Genomic DNA, 21,571 nt, shown 5'->3' with positions numbered 1-21,571 from the left:
CTGGGGCTGCCCTGGGACCCCTGGCAGGGCTCAAGGCTGGGATGGATGGGGCTCTTGGAGTGGGGCCAGAGGAGGCCACAAGGGATGGTCTGAGGGCTGGAGCAGCTCTGCTCTGGAGCCAGGCTGGGAGAGCTGGGCTGGCTCAGCCTGGAGCAGAGGAGGCTCCAGGAGATCTTGCAGCACCTTCCAGCCCCTGAAGGGGCCACAAGGAACCTGGGGAGGAACTTTTTAGAAGGGCACAGAGTGAGACAAGAGGGGAATAGGCTTATATTGGAAGGAGGTAGATTTAGATTGGATGTTAGGAAGGAATTCTTCCCTCTGAGGGCGGTGAGGCCCTGGCACAGGGTGCCCAGGGAGGTGGTGGCTGCCCCCTCCCTGGAGGTGTCCCAGGCCGGGTTGGATGGAGCCCTGAGCAGCCTGGGCTGGGGAGAGGTGTCCCTGTCCCTGGCAGGGGGTGGGACTGGGTGGGCTTCGGAGTCCCTTCCATCCCAAATCACTCTGTGATTCTATGTACATGTCCTTTATTAACATGTTTGTCTCTTCTTCTTCCCCACCTCCCTGCCCAGGTTGTGAAGCTGCTCAAGCATGGCTGACCTGGACCACAACCTCAGCCTTGCGGATGCTCTGACAGAGCCGCCTCCCGAGATCGAGGAGGAGGTGAAAAGGGACTTCATTGCCACGCTGGAGGCTGAGAAGTTCGACGATGTGGTGGGAGAGACAGTGGATAAAACAGACTACGTTCCTCTGCTGGACGATGACGATGCCAAGGCCGGGAGCCAGGAACCAAAGAGCAAACCCCACGCGGACGGGATTCAGGTGGAACGTGAGTGTCCAGAGCAGGAGCCCAGAGAGCCCCAGGGCTTGAGTCTTCATCTGAAAAACAAAGCTTGGGATCAAATCCCATCTCTGGCTTTTCTGCTCTGCTCTCTGTCCAGTCCTTCAGCCTGTGAGATGTGTTACAGCCTGGCCCATGGGAGAGGCTCTCAGGACCTGGGTGTCCTGGGGGATGAGACACTTCCCATGAGGCAGCAGAGGCTCCTGCAGCTGGGAAGGGCGATGGGATCCTGGGCTCCATCAGCAGAGGGGGGGCAGCAGGGACAGGGAGGGGATTGTCCCTCTCTGCTCTGCCCTCCCCAGCTGGAGTCCTGTGTCCAGAGCTGGGGCCCAACACAAGGAAGATGTGGGGCTGTTGGAGAGGGGTCAGAGGAGCCCCAGAGATGCTCAGAGGGCTGGAGCAGCTCCCCTAGGGAGAGAGGCTGAGGGAGCTGGGCTGGGTCAGCCTGGAGAAGAGAAGGCTGTGGGGGGACCTCAGTGCAGCCTCCCCGTCCCTGAAGGGACCCCAGGAACAGGAGGGGAATCAGCTCTTGGGAAGGGCAGAGACTGGCAGGACAAGGGGCTGGAGTGAAGCTGGAGGAGGGAAGGGGGAGAGGAGAGACTGGGGGGAAGTTCTGTGCAGAGAGAGTGGTGAGGGGCTGGAAGGGGCTGCCTAGAGAGGGGGTGGGTGCCCCGTCCCTGGGGGTGTTCCAGGCCAGGTTGGCTGGGGCCCTGGGCAACCTTGTGTAGCTCCAGGCCTGGAGGTTGGTGGCCCTGCCTGTGGCAGGGGGTTGGAGCTGTGTGATCCTCCAAACCCAGACTGTTCTATGACTCTATGATTTACAGGATTGTTCTGTGGGCTGCTTGGCTAAACCAGTGTCCCAAGTGCTGTGGAAGAGCTGCAGACCCCAATGTTTGATCCCTAAAGCTTCACTTCCCCACCCATCATCCATTGTCCTGATTTCTTGCTCCATGTATATCCTGGTTCTGTGTGTAGATATGAAGCTGTGGTGCCATCTCTGCTGGCTCTGAACTGGCCTGGTTGGTGTTAATTAGTGTTAATAGCTTTAGTAGAAACTAGGAAAAGGAGAGGTTGAAGCAGCACTTGTTTCCCTGGCTGAGAAAAGGGGAAAGCTGTGAGGTTTGGGGGTCACCCTTTAGTCCAAATGCTCTTTGTCTTCACCTCTGTGGTGTGTCCCCCCCTCCCAGGTGGGACTGGCCCCCTGGGGCAAGTGGTGCCTTCATGCTTTTCTACTTTGGCCTTGATCTAAGCTATGGAGAAGGAGGAGACACTTGTTCCTGGACAGGAACCTGGTGGCTTCTTTCAGGAGGTGTTTTTCTCCCTGTTTTTTTGGCTTTAATCCTCATTATTGGTGTTGCTGGAAGTGGGATGTGCAGAGCTCCTCTGGCCCCACTCAGGCTCGCAGCACCTCCTGGATGCCAGAGCAGGGAGTCACACAGTGGGGGTTTCTGGGTGCAGAAGGCTGTGGGGTGCCCCATGGTGCAGAAGGTTTCCACACTAACAGAGCTCAGAAGAGGGAGCAAACAAGTAGGAGGGGTGGAGGTGGGCAAGGAGATTGCCAGTGCTCTTGCACATGGTTTAAGGGCACTTTAAACACTGCTTTGTTCTGCAAGTTACCAGTTCTGGGATGTTTCAGCACTGGAATTCCTCAGTTGGTGTTGAAATCACGCTGCAGTATTAGCTTCAAGCCCAGGCTCTTGAAGCTGTCTCCTCCCAGATGTGTGTCCTTTGAGCACTGCCAGCATCACTCAGCATTTCAAATCGCTCCAGATTCCTGGAGCAGATATAACGAGGCTGTTTGGCTTTGCTTAGTAATTAAAACTGGCTGAACTGCCTGGTGAGAGACCTGCTGGTTCCTCTGTGTAGCCCTGAGGGGGAGATTTTGGGGTGCTAACACAGGTTACCCCCAGGCCAGACTCTTCATCTGCATCTCTTGGCTTCTCAAAGCCTCTTCCCTGGCTGTACAGTCGTGCTGTCTGTCTGCTTGAGCAGGGCTTGTGTCCCTCCTGCATGGCAGGGGATGCAATTCCTTCTTCTGGGGTTGGATTTCCCGTCTTTGGGATTGCTGGAGAACAGTTACATCATCTGCATCTCCAGCAAGATGAAAGCAAGACCCTGCCTGAGGAATCAGGAGAACTTGGTGGCCTTGGGTGTGTAAGACAATGTTTTCCAGCTTTCCTGGCTCTGCAGTTTGAAGCAGCATCAGCTTAATCCAGGTGTGATTTGATCCTGGTGCATTTTCACTTGTCTAATTCGCATTGATGAGGCTGCAGCTGGAGTGCTGGGTCCAGTTGTGGGCCCCTGAGTCCCAGCAGGAGCTGGAGGTCCTGGAGCGTGTCCAGAGAAGGGCAACCAGGCTGGGGAAGGGGCTGGAGAGCAGCAAAGCTTGCGAGGAGCGGCTGAGGGAGCTGGGGGTGCTGAGCCTGGAGCAGAGGAGGCTGAGGGGAGCCCTTCTCCCCCCTGCCCTGCCCTGCCCTGCCCTGCCCTGGCAGGAGGGTGCAGAGAGGTGGGCGATGGTCTCTGCAGCCAGGGGCCAGGAGCTGGGAGGAGGGGCAATGGGCTCAAGCTGCCCCAGGGCAGGGTCAGCTCAGCTGGGAGGGCAAAGTTCTTCCCTGGCAGAGTTGTGGGGCTGTGGCACAGGCTGCCCAGGGAGGGGCTGAGTCCCCAGCCCTGGGGGTGTTTAACAGAGGGGAGATGAGGTGCTCAGGGAGCTGGGTCAGCACAGGACAGGGATGGTTGGACTCGATGGGCTCAAAGGGCTTTTCCAACCTGGTGATGCTGTGATGTGAGTGATAAAGGTCTTTTAACAAGCAGTGGGCAGCAGCACCCACGTTGCCACGAGGTGGCTCTGCTGACACTGCCTGATGCTGCTGGACGGGCGGTCGCTGTGCAGCAGAGCCTGGTGTCCTCCCCCTGCCCACAGAAGGAGCCAAAGCCCCTTTCCTGCAGACAGCAGCAGGCTCTGCTTTTGTGAAAGTGAGTTGAAATGCCTCATCTCATTCAAATCAGGAGATGGGGAATGTTCTGTGTGTCCCAGAGCTTCAGAGGGATTAAAAAAAGGCAGCAAATGATGTTAAGGTGCTTGTATTTTTCTCTCATATGATACATAGAATCATGGAATCCCAGACTGGTTGGGGTTGGGAGGGACCCCAAGGGTCCCAGAGCTCCAACCCCCTGCCACAGGCAGGGACACCAACCTCCAGGCCTGGAGCTACACAAGGTTGCCCAGGGCCCCAGCCAACCTGGCCTGGAACACCCCCAGGGACGGGGCACCCACCCCCTCTCTGGGCAGCCCCTTCCAGCCCCTCACCACTCTCTCTGCACAGAACTTCCCCCCAGTCTCTCCTCTCCCCCTTCCCTCCTCCAGCTTCACTCCATCCCTCTTGTCCTTCCATTATCTACCCTTTTAAAAAGCTGGTTCCCCTCCTGTTTGGATGTTCAGACCTGAAACACCTCTTCCCCTTCAGAATCTGTCCAGCCCCCTCCTGCCCCCAGGTCAGTAAAACACCCTGTGTCCAAACTCAGACATCACGTGTGAGCCAAGCACAGCCAGGATCCGTCAGGCACCAGCTCAGAGACACCCAGGAGGGGCTGAAGGAGCACCCTGGGTCAGGTTTGGGTGCTCTGCCCAGGTCTCAGCTGCTTTCCCAGCAGCTGGTGGCTGGAAGCTGCAGGTTGTTCAGGCACAGGGCCCTGTACCCACAGGCTGTGGGGAGCGTGTTCCAGTGCGGGGGGGTTGGTGCTGTTGGAAGTGGAGATGAGTGTAAAGCTGCCTGGATGGATCTGGGATTGTGGTGTGGGTCTGTGTGGCTGGTTCTGGTGTAGAGGGGTCTGTGGGGCACAAGGAGCAGCCAGGAGCTGCCCCCAGCCCCACAGCCCAAGCCCAGCGGCTCCAGGCTGAGCAAGGCCGAGCCCATCAGCGCCGGTCACAGCCCCGCTGGGAACCCCAGTGAGGAGGGAAACCCCCCCAGGGAAGGGAAGGGAGAAGGGGCAGAGACTCTGCAGGCCCCAGGGGCAGGGAAGGGGGCAGGAGGAGAGAGAGATGCCCCCGCAGCCCCTGGAGAAGCCCCTGGGGGAGCCCAGGGAGGATGCTGATGGAGCAGAGACCCCCCTGCAGCCCCAGGAGAGGCCCCACACCGCAGCGGGGGGAGAACCCTGGCAGAGGCTGTGCCCCACGCTGGGGCAGCTCCTGGCAGCACCTGCAGCCCCTGGGGACAGGGAGAGGCCCCGCTGGGGCAGGTTTGTGGGGGCTGCTGACCCTGGGGGGGACCAGGCTGGGCCTGAGGGACACTCTGGGTTCCTCTGGCTGCACCCCACGGCCAGGACCCACGCTGGGGCAGCTGGGGAAGAGCTGAAGCCCCCTGGGAAAGGGATCCCATTGGAGAAGTTCATGGAATCACTGAGTTGGATTCCCAGCCAAGCGTTGGTGTGGTACCAGGAGCCTTAGAGAACCCCAAACCCCTCTGGGATTTGGCCTGAGCTCTCCAGCCAAGTTGGGTTCCACCGAGTCTACACACAAGCTGAGCCCAGGATGACTAAACACACAGACCAACTCTCATCCACCCCACCCTGCCAAGACCTCTAGTTGAATTCCTCAGCACCCCAGACCTGCCCCAGAGCTGGCTGTGGGCCTGAGGGTGACAACGTGCTGGTGGTGGTTACCTTGCGTGCGCGGCGCCCGGTCGCTGCTGGAGATCAGGGGGTTTTCCACAGGCACTGGCCATTTGCTTGAGATTATGGGTTTAGCAAATGCTGCCTCAAATTTGTTTATATAAAACCAATCCTTTGATCCAGCTGCAAATACTATCTTGTGATTCTGCTGGGGATTATGGACTTACAACATCTTGACATGGGTTTGGGTTTTATGCAATTTGGAAGATGAGGGGAGGAGACCCGGCCCTGGGAAGGTTGCTGGGGACTTGTGCTCTAGGTAACTAAAAGAGGTTTGGTTTGCTCTGGAGGAGCCAACAGCCTTCAGGGCTGTGAACACAAGGCCCTACACTGCAGGCTGAATGTGGGCCAGCAGTGGGGCCAGGAAGGCCAGTGGCATCCTGGCTTGTATCAAAAATAGTGTGGCCAGTAGGTCTGGGGAGGTGATTGTGCCCCTGCACACAGCATTGGTGAGGCCACATCTTGAGTGCTGGGTCCAGTTGTGGGCCCCTGACTCCCAGCAGGAGCTGGAGGTCCTGGAGCGTGTCCAGAGAAGGGCAACCAGGCTGGGGAAGGGGCTGGAGAGCAGCAAAGCTTGTGAGGAGCGGCTGAGGGAGCTGGGGGTGCTGATCTGATCACTGGTTCTCAAGAGCTGAAGGGTGGGAGCCAGGGGGCCATGGGCAGCCTCTGCTCAGTGTCTGTGGGGACAGGACAAGGGGCGATGGGCTCAAGTTGGAGCCCAGGGAGTTCCCCCCAATGTGGGGAAGAACTTGTTGCTGGTGAGGGTGAGGGAGCCCTGGGCCAGGCTGCCCAGGGGGTGTGGAGTCTCCTTGTCTGGAGAGATTCCAGCCCCTGTCCTAGGGACCCTGCTTGGGCAGGGGGTTGGACCCCATGGGCTCTGGGGGGCCCTTCTAACCCCTACAAGCTCTGTGAAAGATTTCTTGACGTGTTTAGCATCCAGGCTTTGCTCATGAGACTCACGTGGCCTGTGTTACAGTGACATCATCAGCCACCTTCATTAAACCAGCAGGACTTGGGACAGCTTGTAACTCCTGCGCTTGGGCTGAGCTGCAGGGCTGTGTGGTGGAAGGCTCAGCCAGGCCTGTGGAGCTCTGCCCAACTCCTTGGAGATCTCTTACTAAGAGCCAGTTACTCCACAAGATCCCCAGTGGCTGCATTGCTCAGTAAACTCACCCAGTTCCTAGTTAAGCCAGTTCTGCTCTTCCAGCAAATACCAGACCTTGCAAAGACTGACAGCAGGAGGAGCTGGTGTGTTTAACTCCTAGGAAACAGGGCCAGGGCTCCCTGTAGTATTTTCAGCGACTTGTGAGGCTGTAGGTGTATGTTTCTCTATAAGCTGTCTGGCAAGTTCCTGATGAGTTTTCATGAGACACCAGGATGAGCTGCTGGAGGAACTGGGAAGGCTTTGCTGTTTGCTGCCCTGTGGGTTGGACTAAGCCCTGGGGTGCTGTGCCTAAAGCTGTGCTGTAAACCTGCTGGAGCTCGGGAGAGGGGCAGCAGCAGCTCCAGGTAACCCATGTGTGGCTCTTGGGGAGTGATTTTAGTCAGTTGTGAGCCAGCAGTGTGCCCGGGGGGGCAGGAAGGCCAAGGGCATCCTGGCTTGTGTCAGAGCCAGCGTGGCCACAGGGCCAGGGCAGGGCTTGTGCCCCTGGGCTGGGCACTGGGGAGGCTGGAGCTGGAGTGCTGGGTCCAGTTGTGGGCCCCTGAGTCCCAGCAGGAGCTGGAGGTCCTGGAGCGTGTCCAGAGAAGGGCAACCAGGCTGGGGAAGGGGCTGGAGAGCAGCAAAGCTTGCGAGGAGCGGCTGAGGGAGCTGGGGGTGCTGAGCCTGGAGCAGAGGAGGCTGAGGGGAGCCCTTCTCCCCCCTGCCCTGCCCTGCCAGGAGGGTCACACCCTCAGCATATTTCTCCTTGTTGAACTTCATGAGATGCTTCTTTGCTCATCCCTCTCAGCCTGTCCAGGTCCCTCTGGATGGCACCCCAAGCCTCTCCCCTGTGTGCCTCTCCTCCCGGTTTGAGGTCACCTGCAGACTGAGGGTGTGCTCCTCTCCACCACTCAGGCTGTTCATGAAGGTGTTACCAGTACTGGCCCCAGTGTCACCAGCTTGGGGGGGAGGGACACTTTGTGCTGGCCATCCCCACCCTCTGAGCCCAGCAGCTCAGCCACCCTTCCCTCCACCTCCCCGTGTGCCACCTTGTCCTTGAGGACAGTCTGGGAGGTGGCATTAACCTCTCCAGCTCCAATGCTCTTGCCTCACAGCCAGCAAGCCCGTTGATTGATGTTCATCAGCTTGGCTAAGCTTGAAGGAGATGTAGAGTCAGGGTGGTCTTGTGCTGCTCCTCAGCAAGGCTTGCTTTGAAGTCCTGCTGTGGATCCATGAAGAACCTTCCAGCTGTGATGCCTGGAGTTCCCATCATGGGACTGGGTTTCCTGTGCTCAGCCTTTACCCTTTGGGGTTCAGGTTGTGGTGCCTCAGTGCTGGGTGGGCACAGGAATCCTGGGGAACCCTCCCCACCCTTAGCTGTGTTTGGTGATGTGCTGGTGTCCTTATGCTGGTGTTTGGAGTAAGATTAACTTCACCCAGTGCTGACATGTCCTTTGTTTCCTTGCAGACACTTCAGCTTCTGGGCCAACAGTTATAGAGAACGGTGACCATGGATTAGGAGATCACCGGACAGGTACGTGCTGCATGTCTGAGGGGAACATGGCACCTTCTCTTTCTGTTACTGGACCAGGAGAACCTCATTGTGACAAAACACATCATCTTTTTGAGTTGTAGCTTCCCATGGAGGGTTGTTTTGGGGGGTTTTAAGGAGGTTTCTAAGGAATTTGTAGAGCTTTCTTCTCCTTTGGGTTTGAAGTTGCTTGTTCCTCTGAGGACATCACTTATTCCTCATTCTGAGGGCGTTGTGTGCTTCATCCATGGTGAGTGTTGGGAAGGCAACACCTGGGGCAGTGATACCTACAGGGCTTTCCAGGGGCTCCTCATACTCCCAGCTAAATCCTACCCAACTTCTGCTTCCTGTGAGCCCAGCAGGGATGTTTCTTCTCTGAGCATGCCCTCCTTTGATGCAGGCTTTTTAATTTATTAGTTCTTAGCAGCTTCTCCTCCTGTAAACACCTCCTGAGAGGTGCTTTAGCAGTGTCTGAGCTGGAACCAGGGTCTTCCAGACCTTGTTTTCAAGTAGCACGAGGATGGCTTTGTCTGCAAGAAACTTCTCCTGACCAAAGTGGCCCAGTACTTCAGGCTTGTGAGGCATCTGGAAAACAATTCACCTTTCCAGTCCACTGAGGTCAGTGTCTTTTAGCAGTTCAGGGTATGATAAGCACCAAGTCACAGGTCCCTTTCCTCCTCTGAATTTGGTCTCCTCCCAAATCCCAGCTGGACCATTTTGGATGGGTTTGGATCTACCAAACCCTGAGCCCGTGGCTTGTTCCCCGTGGTGCTGAGGACCTCTTGCTGAAGCAGCTCTCTCTTCTTGGGGGATGAAATGTTCAGAGGGTGATTGTCAGGCTGGTGTGGCTCTCCCTGTTTGTGCTCCCCAGCTCAGCTTTAGTGGGACAGATCATCTCTAAGATCACTTGATGTTCCCACCAAGTCCAGAGCTGCAGCCCCAAGAAAACAAAACTCCAGGGGAGTAACAGTGAGCAAGGGGGGGTGGCAGCAAGGGGTGAATCCAACCCTTCTTTGCCATAATTCTCTTCAGAGTGTGGCAAATCTCATCTTCTTCTTGAGGATGGGAATAGAGAAGTTGATCCTTGCACTTAATTTGCTGTCATGAACGTGGCTGAAAGGAAGCCAAGCATCCTTTGTGATTCCACATAAAGCTGGGATTAAAACCACCTCTGAACCTTCCTACCACCTCCCTCTTTTTGTCCCACCTGCAGCTATAAGGACATGGTGATAAAACCAGATTTCTGACACTCCAGGTAGGACTAATTAATTACACTGGGATTATTCTTTTTAATCAACCTGAATCCTGCTTAAAAACTCTTGTTTACTTCACATGAGCTTTGTGGGGGTTTAACCCTTCACACACCTTTGATCAAAGGGGCTTTGATGTGGCTGAAGCTTTTTAATTTCTCTGTGGGGTGGAGTTTGGGGGGGTTTCTTGCTGAAGGCTGTCTGAAGGTGGCATCAAAGGGGTAGGAACAGCGTGTCAAGGGATGAGCTGTGACAGGCGTCGAGTTAACAAGGGGTTTCAGCCTGACAGGAGATCTCTACAGCACCACTGTGTCAGGGAGTCTTTCCCCCACCCTGTCTCTGTGGAGCACTTGAAATATCCATGTGGATCCACTGGAGAGTCAGGGAGAAACACTGATTTATCATCAGATAGTGGAGGTGGTTTTCCACCCTGCTCTGCAGGGATACAGGCAGCTCGTTCCAGGCCAGGTGATGGACCATGGTAGTGCCTGGCTCTGCCCAAAGCCTTGTGGCCCTGTCCTGAGCCCCCTTTGAGGGGGCTGATGCTTGAGGAAACCAGCTCTGTGCCACAAAAAGCAGCGTTAAGAGCAGCTGCTGTCAGGGTTTGACTCAGGACTGAGCTCTTGGTGCTGCTCTGGCAGCCGGAGCCGCCTCCTGACCAGCCACCCCGCTCCCAAATGCCACTAACATACCCAGTGGCCCAAATCCAACCTGAGTATAACTCAGGACACCCCCTGTGCTGACTCTCCAGTCGTTTTTGTTTGTATTCAAACTGTTGGTGCTGGGATGCTCATCCTGAAACAGGGAGAACACAGCCAGCTGACTGCACATCAGCTGTTTACTCCAGGGTGTAAACCCTCTGCGCTCCCCAGAAGGAACAGAGGGGCGATTGCTCTGTGGGGTTCAGCCCTCACAGCACTGAGTGCTATGTGGGGGTTGCTTATTTGCTTTGGGGGTTGTTTTTTTGAGACCTTGAGAGCTCCAGAGTGAGAGGTCTGGTTTGGGTACTTGGCAGGCAGAGGGCAGCTTGCTGGGAAATCTGTTCTTCCTTATAAGGGGAAATAGAGGAGCGGCTGGGGCGGCCTTGGGAGGGGAGCTGTGTGCATCTGCTGCAGCTCTGGGGAACCAGAGAGGGTTTGGGAAGTTGGGAGCAGCTTACTGATGGCACCCATGTGTTGGGGTGGGGTACCCAGCCCTGTGGTTCCTGATGCAGAGGGTGGGGGGTGGGTGGGTGCCCAGCGACACCTAACAGCAACCAAACTGTCACTTCTGAGCAGTGCAACCTTTGCAACTCTGTGCTGCAGGATATTTGCCTAGAGTTTCAGGGAATTGTGTATTAAAACCCCCCCAAAAAAGGCAAATTTCTGGGAAGAAAATCCATCATGGATGGTTCAGTGGTCCCATGTGGCTGCATCTCATTCCAAGAGCCTGTGTGGTACCTCGCTGGGCGCTGAGAGGTGCCCAGGGGAAGTGTCACTCCTGGGTGTCCACACTCCCCCTGGCTGGACTCTCTCCACCCAGCCTGTTTGTGGGGTTCTCCCACCTGAGGTGAGGCCACAGCAGCACTCCCTCAGTGCTGTGGGTGCAGACCATGCCCTGGTGAGGCCCCTGTGTCTCTGATCTCTGTCTCTGGCAGCTGATTCCTGCGTGTGGCACCACGTCGTGCCGCAGCCTGACCGGTGCTTTATTTCCAGCCCCTCCTAAAAGCCCAAGTTCCACGTGGCTCTGACCTGGCTTGGGGCAAATCTCCTGCCTGTGCTGAATGAAGGATTGCTTGCTGTGCAGTGTGCTGCCTCAATGTTCATGTTTACTAACCACTTGCGCTTTCTTGCCCCCTCTCCCCATCCCCTTTTCCCCTCTCCTCCTTCTTCTCCTCTCTTCTATTTTCTTCTCCTAGAAGCCTAGACTGTCTCCTAACACTGGGGCTGCCACTGATCCAAGACCAGTGTCCTTTGCTACCCACCCACTTGTAAAACCTGCAGCATTTTACAGAGCTCTTGCTTTAACGTTCCTCGGACTTTACGTGTAGAAGAAACCAAAGGGTAGCGGTGCTGTCGGCCGATCAGCCCTCCTCCTCCTCCTCTTCCTCCTCCTCCCTCTCTGCTCTGCAGTGCTTGTTGAAACCTTCCTTTCTTGGTGTAAGCTCAAAGGGGGGGTTGGGTTTCGGTGCTCCCACTGGGTTTAAACCACAACCTCAGCTCTGCTTGGAGTCCCACCGCTTCCCAAGTTAATTTCTGTGCAGTCGTGGATGTTTGATCACAGAGGGGTTGGTGTTGAAGTTGGGCTTCCACAGTGGATGGGTCCACCATGACTGCAGCTCCTTTCCCTGCTCCCTGTAGTAGCTGCAACCCTGCCTGTCCTGCTGCTTTCAAACCTCCTTGGAGGTTCTTCTCCTTCCTCAAAACAAGCTGATCACGGTCACTGGAGGTATGAGCAGGGAGTCTGTGCTTGGAGAGGGTGGGACTGTGGGGTTCAAGCACCTGCCATCAACTGGGGAGAGTACAGGACACCCTCCCCAGTCCCCAAATTCCTGCCCCAGGAAGCTGCTCTGCTGGTGTGCTGCCTCCCTCAAGCCTTGGTGGTGAGGAAGAGCGTTGATCACCCTTCTCTAGCTCTGTGTCAGTGACATCAGCCTGCTGGGATGCAGCTTCACCCTCCCTGCAGAATAACCTGTCCCTGAGAGACACAAGGCTGAGGGCAGCCAAACCTGAACTGAACTAACAGTGCTGATTCCCAGCATCACCAAAAAGGGCCTGTTTTAACCCAAAACAGAGCGATGAGATGTAAAAGAAGGGGAGAAGTTGCTCAGTGTGTGACATGAGGCAGGTCCAGCCCGGGGTTTTGAGGAGCAGAGTGTGTTCCACTGGAGGGTGCTTGTGTTGTGTAGCTAAGGTGACTTTGCCTGCACCACCAGACAGAAGCAGGGGGTCTCTCTGACCCCTGAGATGGGGGGGGGATTCTCCCTGTTTCCAGAAGCCAGCTTGCCACCCGATGCTATTTCCTTACACCTGGTGTATCCTGCTAGTATCCTGCTAGTAGCCACAACTACACTGTGGTACTGATGTGCTGATGTCTGGCAGGGTGGTGCTGTCCCCAGAGAGGATGCTGCTGCCAGTGTGGTGCCACCCCCAGGGTCTCTTCAGTCTTGGCTCATGTTTTATACCTGAGACACCCGGGGTGACGGCGTCCGGAGCCGCTGCGGTGGGTGTGTGGTGATGTGTGCCAGGACTCAAGGCTTTTGCTCTCTAATTTGGGAGTGAGTTACTGCTCTGCCTGCTGTTCAGAGCCTCACTGGGAGCTGGCAGGCTCATGGTGCCAGTTTCTGAGCTGGTGGACAGCTTGATCCTGAGAGAACCCTGTTGCCTGCAGGCACTGGGCTGCCAAAGCCGGGCCCTTCCCTTGCTGGTCCCCTGTGCTGAGCTGGGGCTGCCTGAGACCAGCAGCCTCTGAGCCCAGATCCTGACCCCAGGACAAAGCCCAGTGTTTCCCCTGAGCAGGAATGATCACTGGGATTTGGGATGTGCTGGTGAGCATGGTGGTGGCAGGGACCATGGGGGGGGACAGGGACCATGGGGGGGGGTGGCAGGGACTATGGGGGGGTGGCAGGGACCATGGGGTGGTGACAGGGACCATGGGGGTGACAGGTTGCCCTCTCTCTTCCTGGTGTTACTGGAAATGCTGCCACGTGGTAGTGGGCAGCCAGCAGCCCCCACCTTTGCCAAGCCACTGAAGCCTCAGCAGCTTTAGGGGGACCTGAGGGGCACCCAGGGCCATTCCTGCAGCCAGATCTGCTGCTTTTTGGGATGAGAGCTGTTGACTGTGGGCTGTAGGTAGGGGAAGAGCTGGTTGTTCCTGTGTGTGTGGCTGTTCTTCCTTACCAGGACTCTTAGAAAAGCTCCACAGTGTCTCATGGCATGATGAGGCACAAGGAGAGGTGCTTGGTCCTTCCTGTTGCCACAGGGTGCTTTCTGCTGGGGGATTTTTGGTTGCCATCAAAGGAGGTGGTTGTGCTCTCAGCTTGATTTTTAAAGACCTCTTTGTCACTGGTTTTTTAATGTGGTTGATTTTTGGAGTGAGGCAGCATCCCAGCCAGTTTGGAATCACTTTCACTTGGTTCCATGAGTAATTCTGACCTTTTGCCTTAAAGTGAGCTTAACTATTTGTGCCCTAGAAACACAGGACAGCCCATAGATCAGGGAGAAGCTTGGAGATTGAGGAGTGGAAGGTTTTGGCATCACCAAACATCAGAGTCTCTCTCCCTACATGATGCTTTGTTTGATTGCAGTCGTGTTTAAAGCATTGCCCAGAGGTTTCTAGCACTTTCAGCAGAGTTGGGGGGCAATCTGCCCCCCAGCCTCGTGGCACAGTGGGCTGAGGGCTGGATGCCTGTCAGCTAACTGGGACCAGTACTGGCTGGAGCAGGGGAAGGCAGGGATTGTGAATGCAGCCAGGGTGCCCTGGGCTGTCACCCACTAACACAGACAATTCCATTCCACTGCCACGTTCCCCCTCCCTGTATCTTCATCCCTGTTTATTTGAAATACAAAGCTGACTGTGAGCTGTAGGTAGAGGAAGAGCTGGTTGTTCCTGTGTGTGTGGTGGTTCCTCCTTGCCAGGACTCTTAGAAAAGCTCCACAACATCCCATGGTTGTTGCTCCTGGGACCAAAGTGTAACGTGCCTGTCCTGGGAGGCCACAGGGCTTGGTGAGGGGGACGTAGAGGATGTCAGAGGGTCCATGTGGAGTGATATGGAAAATGTCCATGTACCTTGCTGAAAATCCAGGGCAGTAAAGGAACATACAGCAGTGTGTGTCCCCTTCCCCAGTGTTTACTTTCCAAAGGCCAGGTGTAGCTACCACATGTGTTGCTCCTCTGTGTAACCATCGTGGTACTTTGCACCACCCTTTGGAGGCAGTGGGAAGCCACCTCAGAACACACTCCACCTTCCTTGCTTGTCTTGTTACCACCCCTGCCTTTCCTTGGCGAGTCCAATGCTTTGTATGACGTGAAGCTCTGTATCACTGTTGAATAAATCACCCCAATAAACACCTCAAACTAACCTCTCAAGAGTTGTACTGTGGTGAGAGTCCTCTTGGATCGTGCTGCTGCTTCCTAATTCTGATCTCCATGGGCTTGAACCGCTCTGGTGTCACTCCAGAAAGAGGTAAATGGTGTTGGGTGGAATTCCCTGCTCTCCAGACAGCTGCTGGAAAACTTGATGGCCAAAAAAGGAGGGGAAACGGCCTCAAGGTTGCACCAGGGGAGGTTTAAATTGGATTTCAGTGAAAACTTCATCACCAAAAGGCCTGTAGGTCGCTGGCACAGGCTGCTCAGGGAGGTGGTGGGGTCCCCATCCCTGGAGGAGTGGGTAGACATGGTGCTTAGGGACGTGGTTGGGTGGTGGGCTTGGCAGTGCCAGCTTAATGGTTGGACTGGATGGTCTTGAAGGTCTTTTCCAACCTAAACCTTTCTCTGATCTTGCTGTGGCTTTGTTGGTGTTGGGGAGGGGCAGAAAGAGGAAGGAGGAAGATACCTTCCCACAGAGCTCAGGGGCTAAAATGCAACCTGGGGGCTGGATGAGCTGGATGCTCGTTTCCATCTTGGACTTCAAGGTGCTTCAGACCTGCCTGGATGAGCTCCCAGCTGGGGTTTGTGGCATCAGATCCCTGCTGGAGCTTAAGGTACCTGGTTTTGTGAAGGTTCAGAGAGAAGGGACACGGCTGTGGGAAGGGTCATCTGCTCTCACTGCTGGTCCTGAGTAGGTGATGTGTCCAGCAAGGGGTTTTAACAGCACCCTGGCTGAGGTTTGAGTCTTGGGCTGTACCTTACCTGACCCCTCTTGTTCTTTGGTAGCTTACAGTAACCCCCCCTGGCCAGCACAAACCAAGAATCCCCCCAACCCCCTAAAAAAAGTCCTTCCTCCTGTTCCATGTGTGGTGACCATCTCCCCTGGGAGGAGAGGCTGAGGGAGCTGGGGCTGTTCAGCCTGGAGAGAAGAGCCTGAGAGGGGATCTGATCACTGGTTCTCAAGAGCTGAAGGGTGGGAGCCAGGGGGCCATGGGCAGCCTCTGCTCAGTGTCTGTGGGGACAGGACAAGGGGCGATGGGCTCAAGTTGGAGCCCAGGGAGTTCCCCCCAATGTGGGGAAGAACTTGGTGGTGAGGGTGAGGGAGCCCTGGGACAGGCTGCCCAGGGGGTGTGGAGTCTCCTTGTCTGGAGAGATTCCAGCCCCTGACCTAGGGACCCTGCTTGGGCAGGGGTTGGACCCCGTGGGCTCTGGGGGGTCCTTCCAACCCCTGCAGCTCTGTGGGTCTGTGCTTGGGTGCTGCAGGCTCATTGGCTTTTCTCTTTCAGAGTTCCAGACCCTGGAATCTTCCTGTGTGTGAGAGTTCTGGTCACTTGAGTTGTAGCTCAGGTCTGAGCAGCAGAAGCAGCAGTTGGGGTGGGTTGGCTGTTGTGGAAGTGTGCTGGGCCTTATACTGGTGTAAAGTGGTGTGGTGACACCTGGAGCTGCTTGGGAGGCAGAGCATTGGCTGTGATCCCTCAGATCCATCTTTCACGGTGTCTGTGGCTTGGGAGACTTTGAAATATGGCAGAGTAAAACCAAAACACCTTCCAGAGCATCGAGTTGGTGGGTGCTGTGCTGGCTTCTGGGTTAAATCACTTTAGAAAAGGCTTTTGGGGGGCATTTAGGGGTGATTTCCTACGGATGTGGCTTTTCACCTGCCTGCCTGGTTCCTGCTCCGTGCTGGTTGTTCCTTCCAAAGGTGTTTATACATTCCAGACTTCAGGGAGCCTCTTTGGAGCCTCTTTGGAGCCTCCTCAGAGGGGACCTGCAGCCAACAGTGTTCCTAAAGCTGAGGTCCTGTTTTCCTTCAGCCTGAAGAACCTGAGGACCCATGAGCTGAATCACCCGGGGGGTTGGGTTGGTTCTGTGGGCACCCAGGATGCTGAAGGGGTTTCAAGTCTGAGCTTTAGGGGAGGATAATTTTTAGGCCTGAGCTGGTCATGGGAAGGTGAAGCTGGGCTTCTTGGGGAAGCTGATGCAACAGGCAGAGGTTTGGGGGTGTTGTGTCCCCCCCTGGTGAGGGTCTAGGCTGGGCTATGCTGCTTCTGCTTCCCAGGCACCCTAAGGCTCAGCCCAGATCCCTAGGCTCAGCCTAGACCCCCCCAAGGTTCAGCCCAGATCCCAGAATCCAGCCCAGGACCCCCCCCCCCACCCCCCCAAGGTTCAGTCTGACCCCTAAGCTCAGCCCAGACCTCGAGGCTTATCCCAGGACCCTGCCAAGGTTCATCCCAACCCCCAGGCTCAGCCCAGACCCCCCAAACTCAGCCCAGACCCCCAGGCTCATCCTGCTCAAGCAGCTTTTCTCCCCAGCCAGAGCCCTGTTCACTGCTGGTGTCCCATCAGCTTGAGCACTTGTGTAACGAGCTGGGTGGGGGAGCTGCTTTGAGAAGCACCCCACTGCCCTGGGGGGCAGCAGGCTCAGCCCCCACCCAGCTCCCCACGGGCGGGGACACCAGCACCTCACTGAAATCACTGGTGCTACTGGGGGTGTCATGATGTGGGGCAGCAAAGGGGCCAGAGGAGGAAGGGAAGAGGTGGGAGGTAGGTGGGACAGGGGGGTTTTGGGGATGTTGAGGCTCATTTGTACCGTGTATCCCTCTGGGTCCCCCAGAGGCTCCTTGGAAGCTCCTGGGATGACTGTGGTATGAGGAAGGACCTTCTTTGTCTAGACAGAAGCTGTTGCCATGGCAGCAACTCCCCTGACTGGCATTTTCCTAGCAACCTGTTTGCTTCTGAGCTTGGATTGGAAGGTGGAACGTGTCCTGGGTTGACTTGTTGGATAGGAAAGAGAAGAGCTTGGGATGGAGCAGAGCACGTGCTGAGAAGGCTCTGAGAAGCTTTGGGATGAGGTGTAGTGAGGCTTGAGGAGCTCAGTGAGTGGTGTGGTTAGTGCAGAGCTGGGCTTCCCTGAGCCACTGGCTGGTACCCAAAATACCCCAGCCATGAGCTTGGGCTCCAGCCTGGAATTGGGGAGCTTCTTGGTGTGTTTGTATCACAGACAGTGTGGTCCTGTCCTGGGCAGGGCTTGTGCCCCTGGGCTGGGCAGTGGTGAGGCTGCTCCCCTTAAGGGACGGGGGGGCTGCAGTGAGGTCCCCCCACAGCCTTCTCTTCTCCAGGCTGACCCAGCTCCCTCAGCCTCTCTCCCTAGGGGAGCTGCTCCAGCCCTCTGAGCATCCCCGGGGCTCCTCTGACCCCTCTCCAACAGCCCCACATCTTCCTTGTGTTGGGCCCCAGGTCTGGACACAGGACTCCAGCTGGGGAGGGCAGAGCAGAGAGGGACAATCCCCTCCCTGTCCCTGCTGCCCCCCCTCTGGAAAACACTCATCAGTGTTAATTAATTCCAAACACTTTATTATCACCTTTTTGCTTGACCACATTAATTCTTTAGCTGAATAAGAGGAATTTCTCTTTCATATCAGCTCAGCTGGCTCAGTGTCTCCTGGTGGGTGTCCCAGCTCCAGCAGAGCCGTGCGGGGAGGACGGGGAGGTGGGTTTGTGTGGAAGGTGCTGTGCTGCTCCCAGCTCTCCTCTCACATACACAACTTTTCCTCTTGTGACCTCTCCCCCCTCCCTCCCTGTGTGTTTGTACAAACAACCACTTTACTAAGGCTTTATCCCTGCTTACCACAACAAACCCAGGAAGAGCGGAGCGCTGGGCTGGCGGAGAGGTCGTGTGACACGGGCTAAATACAGACCTGGGGGTAGGAAACTTCCCTAATCCCAGCTCTAGTTGGAGCTCCCTTGGAGGCCTCAGCTCTTTAATCTTCTTCCATTCCAGGCCCATCACTGAAACTAGGGTAAGGCTGATTATATTGTGCATTTTATCTCTGCTGCCTGTGCTGCATCTGTTCCCAGCACGGCCGTGTCGGTGCCGCGGTGTCAACCGGTGCTGGGGGTGATCTTGGGTTAATCTTCCTGTTATGAAACCTGGCTGGGTGCAGTGGGGCTGAGCAGGAGATCTTTGCTGGTTGGGGAAGGTTGTTTTCCTCACACAGTCTGGCTTTTGCCCAGTAGTGTAAGAGTTAACTGAAGTATTGCTGAGCCTGGCCCCTGGGAAGGGGTAACTGCTGGAAGCAGGACAGGCTGGGGGGAGCTGCTGGGGAGAAGGACCTGGGGGTGCTGGTGGGTGACAGGGTGGCCATGAGCCAGCAGTGTGTCCTGGGGCTGAGAGAGACAATGGGATCCTGGGGGCATCAGGAGGAGTGTGGGCAGCAGGTGACAGGAGGGGATCCTCCCCCTCTGCTCTGCCCTGCTCAGGCCCCACCTGGAGTGTTGTGTCCAGTGCTGGGCTCCCTGGGATCAACCAGCCAGGGATCTCCTGGAGAGAGTCCAGAGGAGGGACAGAGATGCTGAAGGGCCTGGAGCATCTCTCCTGGGAGGAAAGGCTGAGGGAGCTGGGGCTGTTCAGCCTGGAGAGAAGAAGCCTGAGAGGGGATCTGATCACTGGTTCTCAAGAGCTGAAGGGTGGGACCCAGGGGGCCATGGGCAGCCTCTGCTCAGTGTCTGTGGGGACAGGACAAGGGGCGATGGGCTCAAGTTGGAGCCCAGGGAGTTCCCCCCAATGTGGGGAAGAACTTCTTGCTGGTGAGGGTGAGGGAGCCCTGGGACAGGCTGCCCAGGGGGTGTGGAGTCTCCTTGTCTGGAGAGATTCCAGCCCCTGTCCTAGGGACCCTGCTTGGGCAGGGGGTTGGACCCCCTGGGCTCTGGGGGTCCTTCCAACCTCTGTAATTCTTTGAGTCTGTGAATCCCAGAATCCCAGGATCCCCATGGCTGGCAGGGACCTGTGAGGCCCCTCAAGTACCACTCCCAGCTCCACACAGCCCAGCCCCAACGTGGCACTGAGCCCACCACCCAGCTCCCTCCTGCCCTCAGCCCAGCCCAGCACAGGCTCCCCAGGGAAGGGGTCCCAGCCCCGACCCCCCTCTCAGCACAGAACCTCTTCCTGCCCCCCAGCCTGACCCTCCCCTGGGGCAGCTTCACGCCATCCCCTGGGGTCCTGCCCCTGCCCCCCAAAGAGAGGAGATCCATGGCTTTGGTTTGGTGAACTTGGAGCTCTTGGAGCGGGGCCAGAGGAGCCCCGAGGAGGATGCGAGGGCTGGAGCAGCTCTGCTCCAGAGCCAGGCTGGGAGAGCTGGGCTGGCTCTGCCTGGAGCAGAGGAGGCTGGGGGGGCCCTCAGAGCCCCTTCCAGCCCCTGAGAGGTGCCTGTAGGGAAGCTGGGAAGAACTGTTCCCCAGGGCACGGAGCGCCAGGACGAGGGGCCATGGGTTCAACTCCAGCAGGGCAGGGCCAGAGGAGACCTGAGGGAGAAGCTCTTCCCTCTGAGGGTGGGTGGGTGGGTGGGGAGACCCTGGCCCAGGGTGCCCAGAGAGGTGGGGGAGGCCCCATCCCTGGAGACATCCAGGGTCAGGGTGGATGGGGCTCTGAGTGACCTGCTCTAGTGAAGATGTCCCTGTCACTGCAGGGGGGGACACGTTGGCCTCAGAAGGTCCCTTCCAACCTCCCACATTTGATGATTTTAAGTACTATTTTACATCGTTAAGAAGGAAAACCACCTTGAAAGAGATTTGCTGTTCCAGCACATTCTCATATCTCACTTGGAACTGACACTTACGCAGGTGCCTACATGGGGTCTCAGATGTCTCCCCTTGGGGTGACAGGAAGAAAAAGGTGAGGCAAGGGGTTATCTCAGAGCAGAGGACAACCCAGAAGGCTGAGCAGAAGTGACAGGAGTTATCACAGGTACCTGGTCATGAGAGGGAATGGCTGTGAGTTGGGCCAGGGGAGGTTCAGGTTGGAAATGAGGAGACATTTCTTCTCCCAAAGAGCAGTTGGGCGCTGGAAGGGGCTGCCCAGGGAGGGGCTGGAGTCACCGTCCCTCAGGGTGCTCAAGGAAAGGTTGGGTGAGGGACTTGGGGAGGTGGGTGAGTGAGTGATGGAGGTGGTAGGGGGATGGTTGGACTGGATGATCTGGGAGGTCTCTTCCAACCTGAATGGTTCTGTGAGTCTGTTGGCTGGAAGAGGGGCTGCTCCTCTGGGCTCTTCTCCTGGTTCCCTTCCTCCACCCAGTACAATCCACTGGTGTGGGGATCTGTGATGGCTGAGCAGTGGCTCCTCATCCCAGCACTGGCACAGCACCCTCTTCTCAGAGCCCTCCTGGTTGTATCAGTCAGAACAAGCGTTGGACAAGCAACACTGTGCAATTCCCAGGGTTACAGAACTCCCAAGTGAGGTGGGAGGGGTGATGCTCAGGGTCCTGTTGTCCTCTCCTGGTCCAGGACACTGCTCTCCTCCCTTGGGCTGAGGCTGTGAGCGAGCCTTGCCCTGCCTTGGTGGTTTGGTTAGATCCACCCCGACACCTCCTGCCCTTCACCCCACGCTGGAGAAGCTCACCAGGATGGGTCAGGGTTGGTGCCTCCTCACCTAAAGCTGGAGGGGGCTGTTCCCAGAAACCCAGGGGCTCATTTCAGCACCAGCAGAAGGCAAAAGAAACTCCTTCTCCTGGAGCTGGCGGGGTACAAACTGTGTCTGGCTGTTGGTGTCTAATTGATGCCTCTTAAACGATGAGGTTAACGGCTCATGGGAGCCACCATAGAGCTCTAGGGCTGGAGGAGCTTCTGTAGATGATGCTGTAGGCAGCTGTGAGATGAGAAGTGACTTAGCAAGGCACAGAGGTGACGTGAGACCCTGGGACATGAAGAAAGCAGGGAGCATCCTGGGGAGGAAGATGCCCAGGAGGGATGCTGGCCTTTGCTCAGCCTGTAGTTACGTTACTGAGCCACCTTCCTTTCAGCTGGGTCTGACTCATCTGTTCTACTGAAGGAATTGTCTGTGTTCTCTGTAGTGACAAAGTAGTTTTCACAGGATCACAGGGGCTGGAAGGGCCCCCCAGAGCCCATGGGGTCCAACCCTCTGCCCAAGCAGGGTCCCTAGGACAGGGGCTGGAATCTCTCCAGAAAAGGAGACTCCACACCCCCTGGGCAGCCTGTCTTTATTGTTTATCCTGGGATGCTGATAAGAGCCAGTTGGTGTTTTGCTGAAGAAATGTGGTGATGGTTTTGTGGGATGTCAGTGTATC

General features: G+C 56.5%; 1 protein-coding gene across 1 annotated transcript in view; it reads left to right on the top strand.

The window, feature by feature from the left end:
• Positions 1–585: 585 nt before the first annotated feature.
• Positions 586–21,571, top strand: part of MAP4 (microtubule associated protein 4) — a gene marked incomplete at its 5' end in the record, with an annotated part of 93,120 nt that continues 72,134 nt past the window's right edge. The window contains 2 exons of the mRNA XM_084260130.1: positions 586–823; positions 8,116–8,181. Of these exons, the coding sequence (XP_084116256.1) occupies positions 586–823; positions 8,116–8,181 (304 nt within the window). The remainder of the gene's footprint in view (positions 824–8,115; positions 8,182–21,571) is intronic.

This window comes from Gallinula chloropus (genome assembly GCF_964237585.1).
Source record: "Gallinula chloropus genome assembly, chromosome: 2".
NCBI classification, from domain to species: domain Eukaryota; kingdom Metazoa; phylum Chordata; class Aves; order Gruiformes; family Rallidae; genus Gallinula; species Gallinula chloropus.
This window is presented reverse-complemented; position numbering and strand designations above follow the sequence as displayed.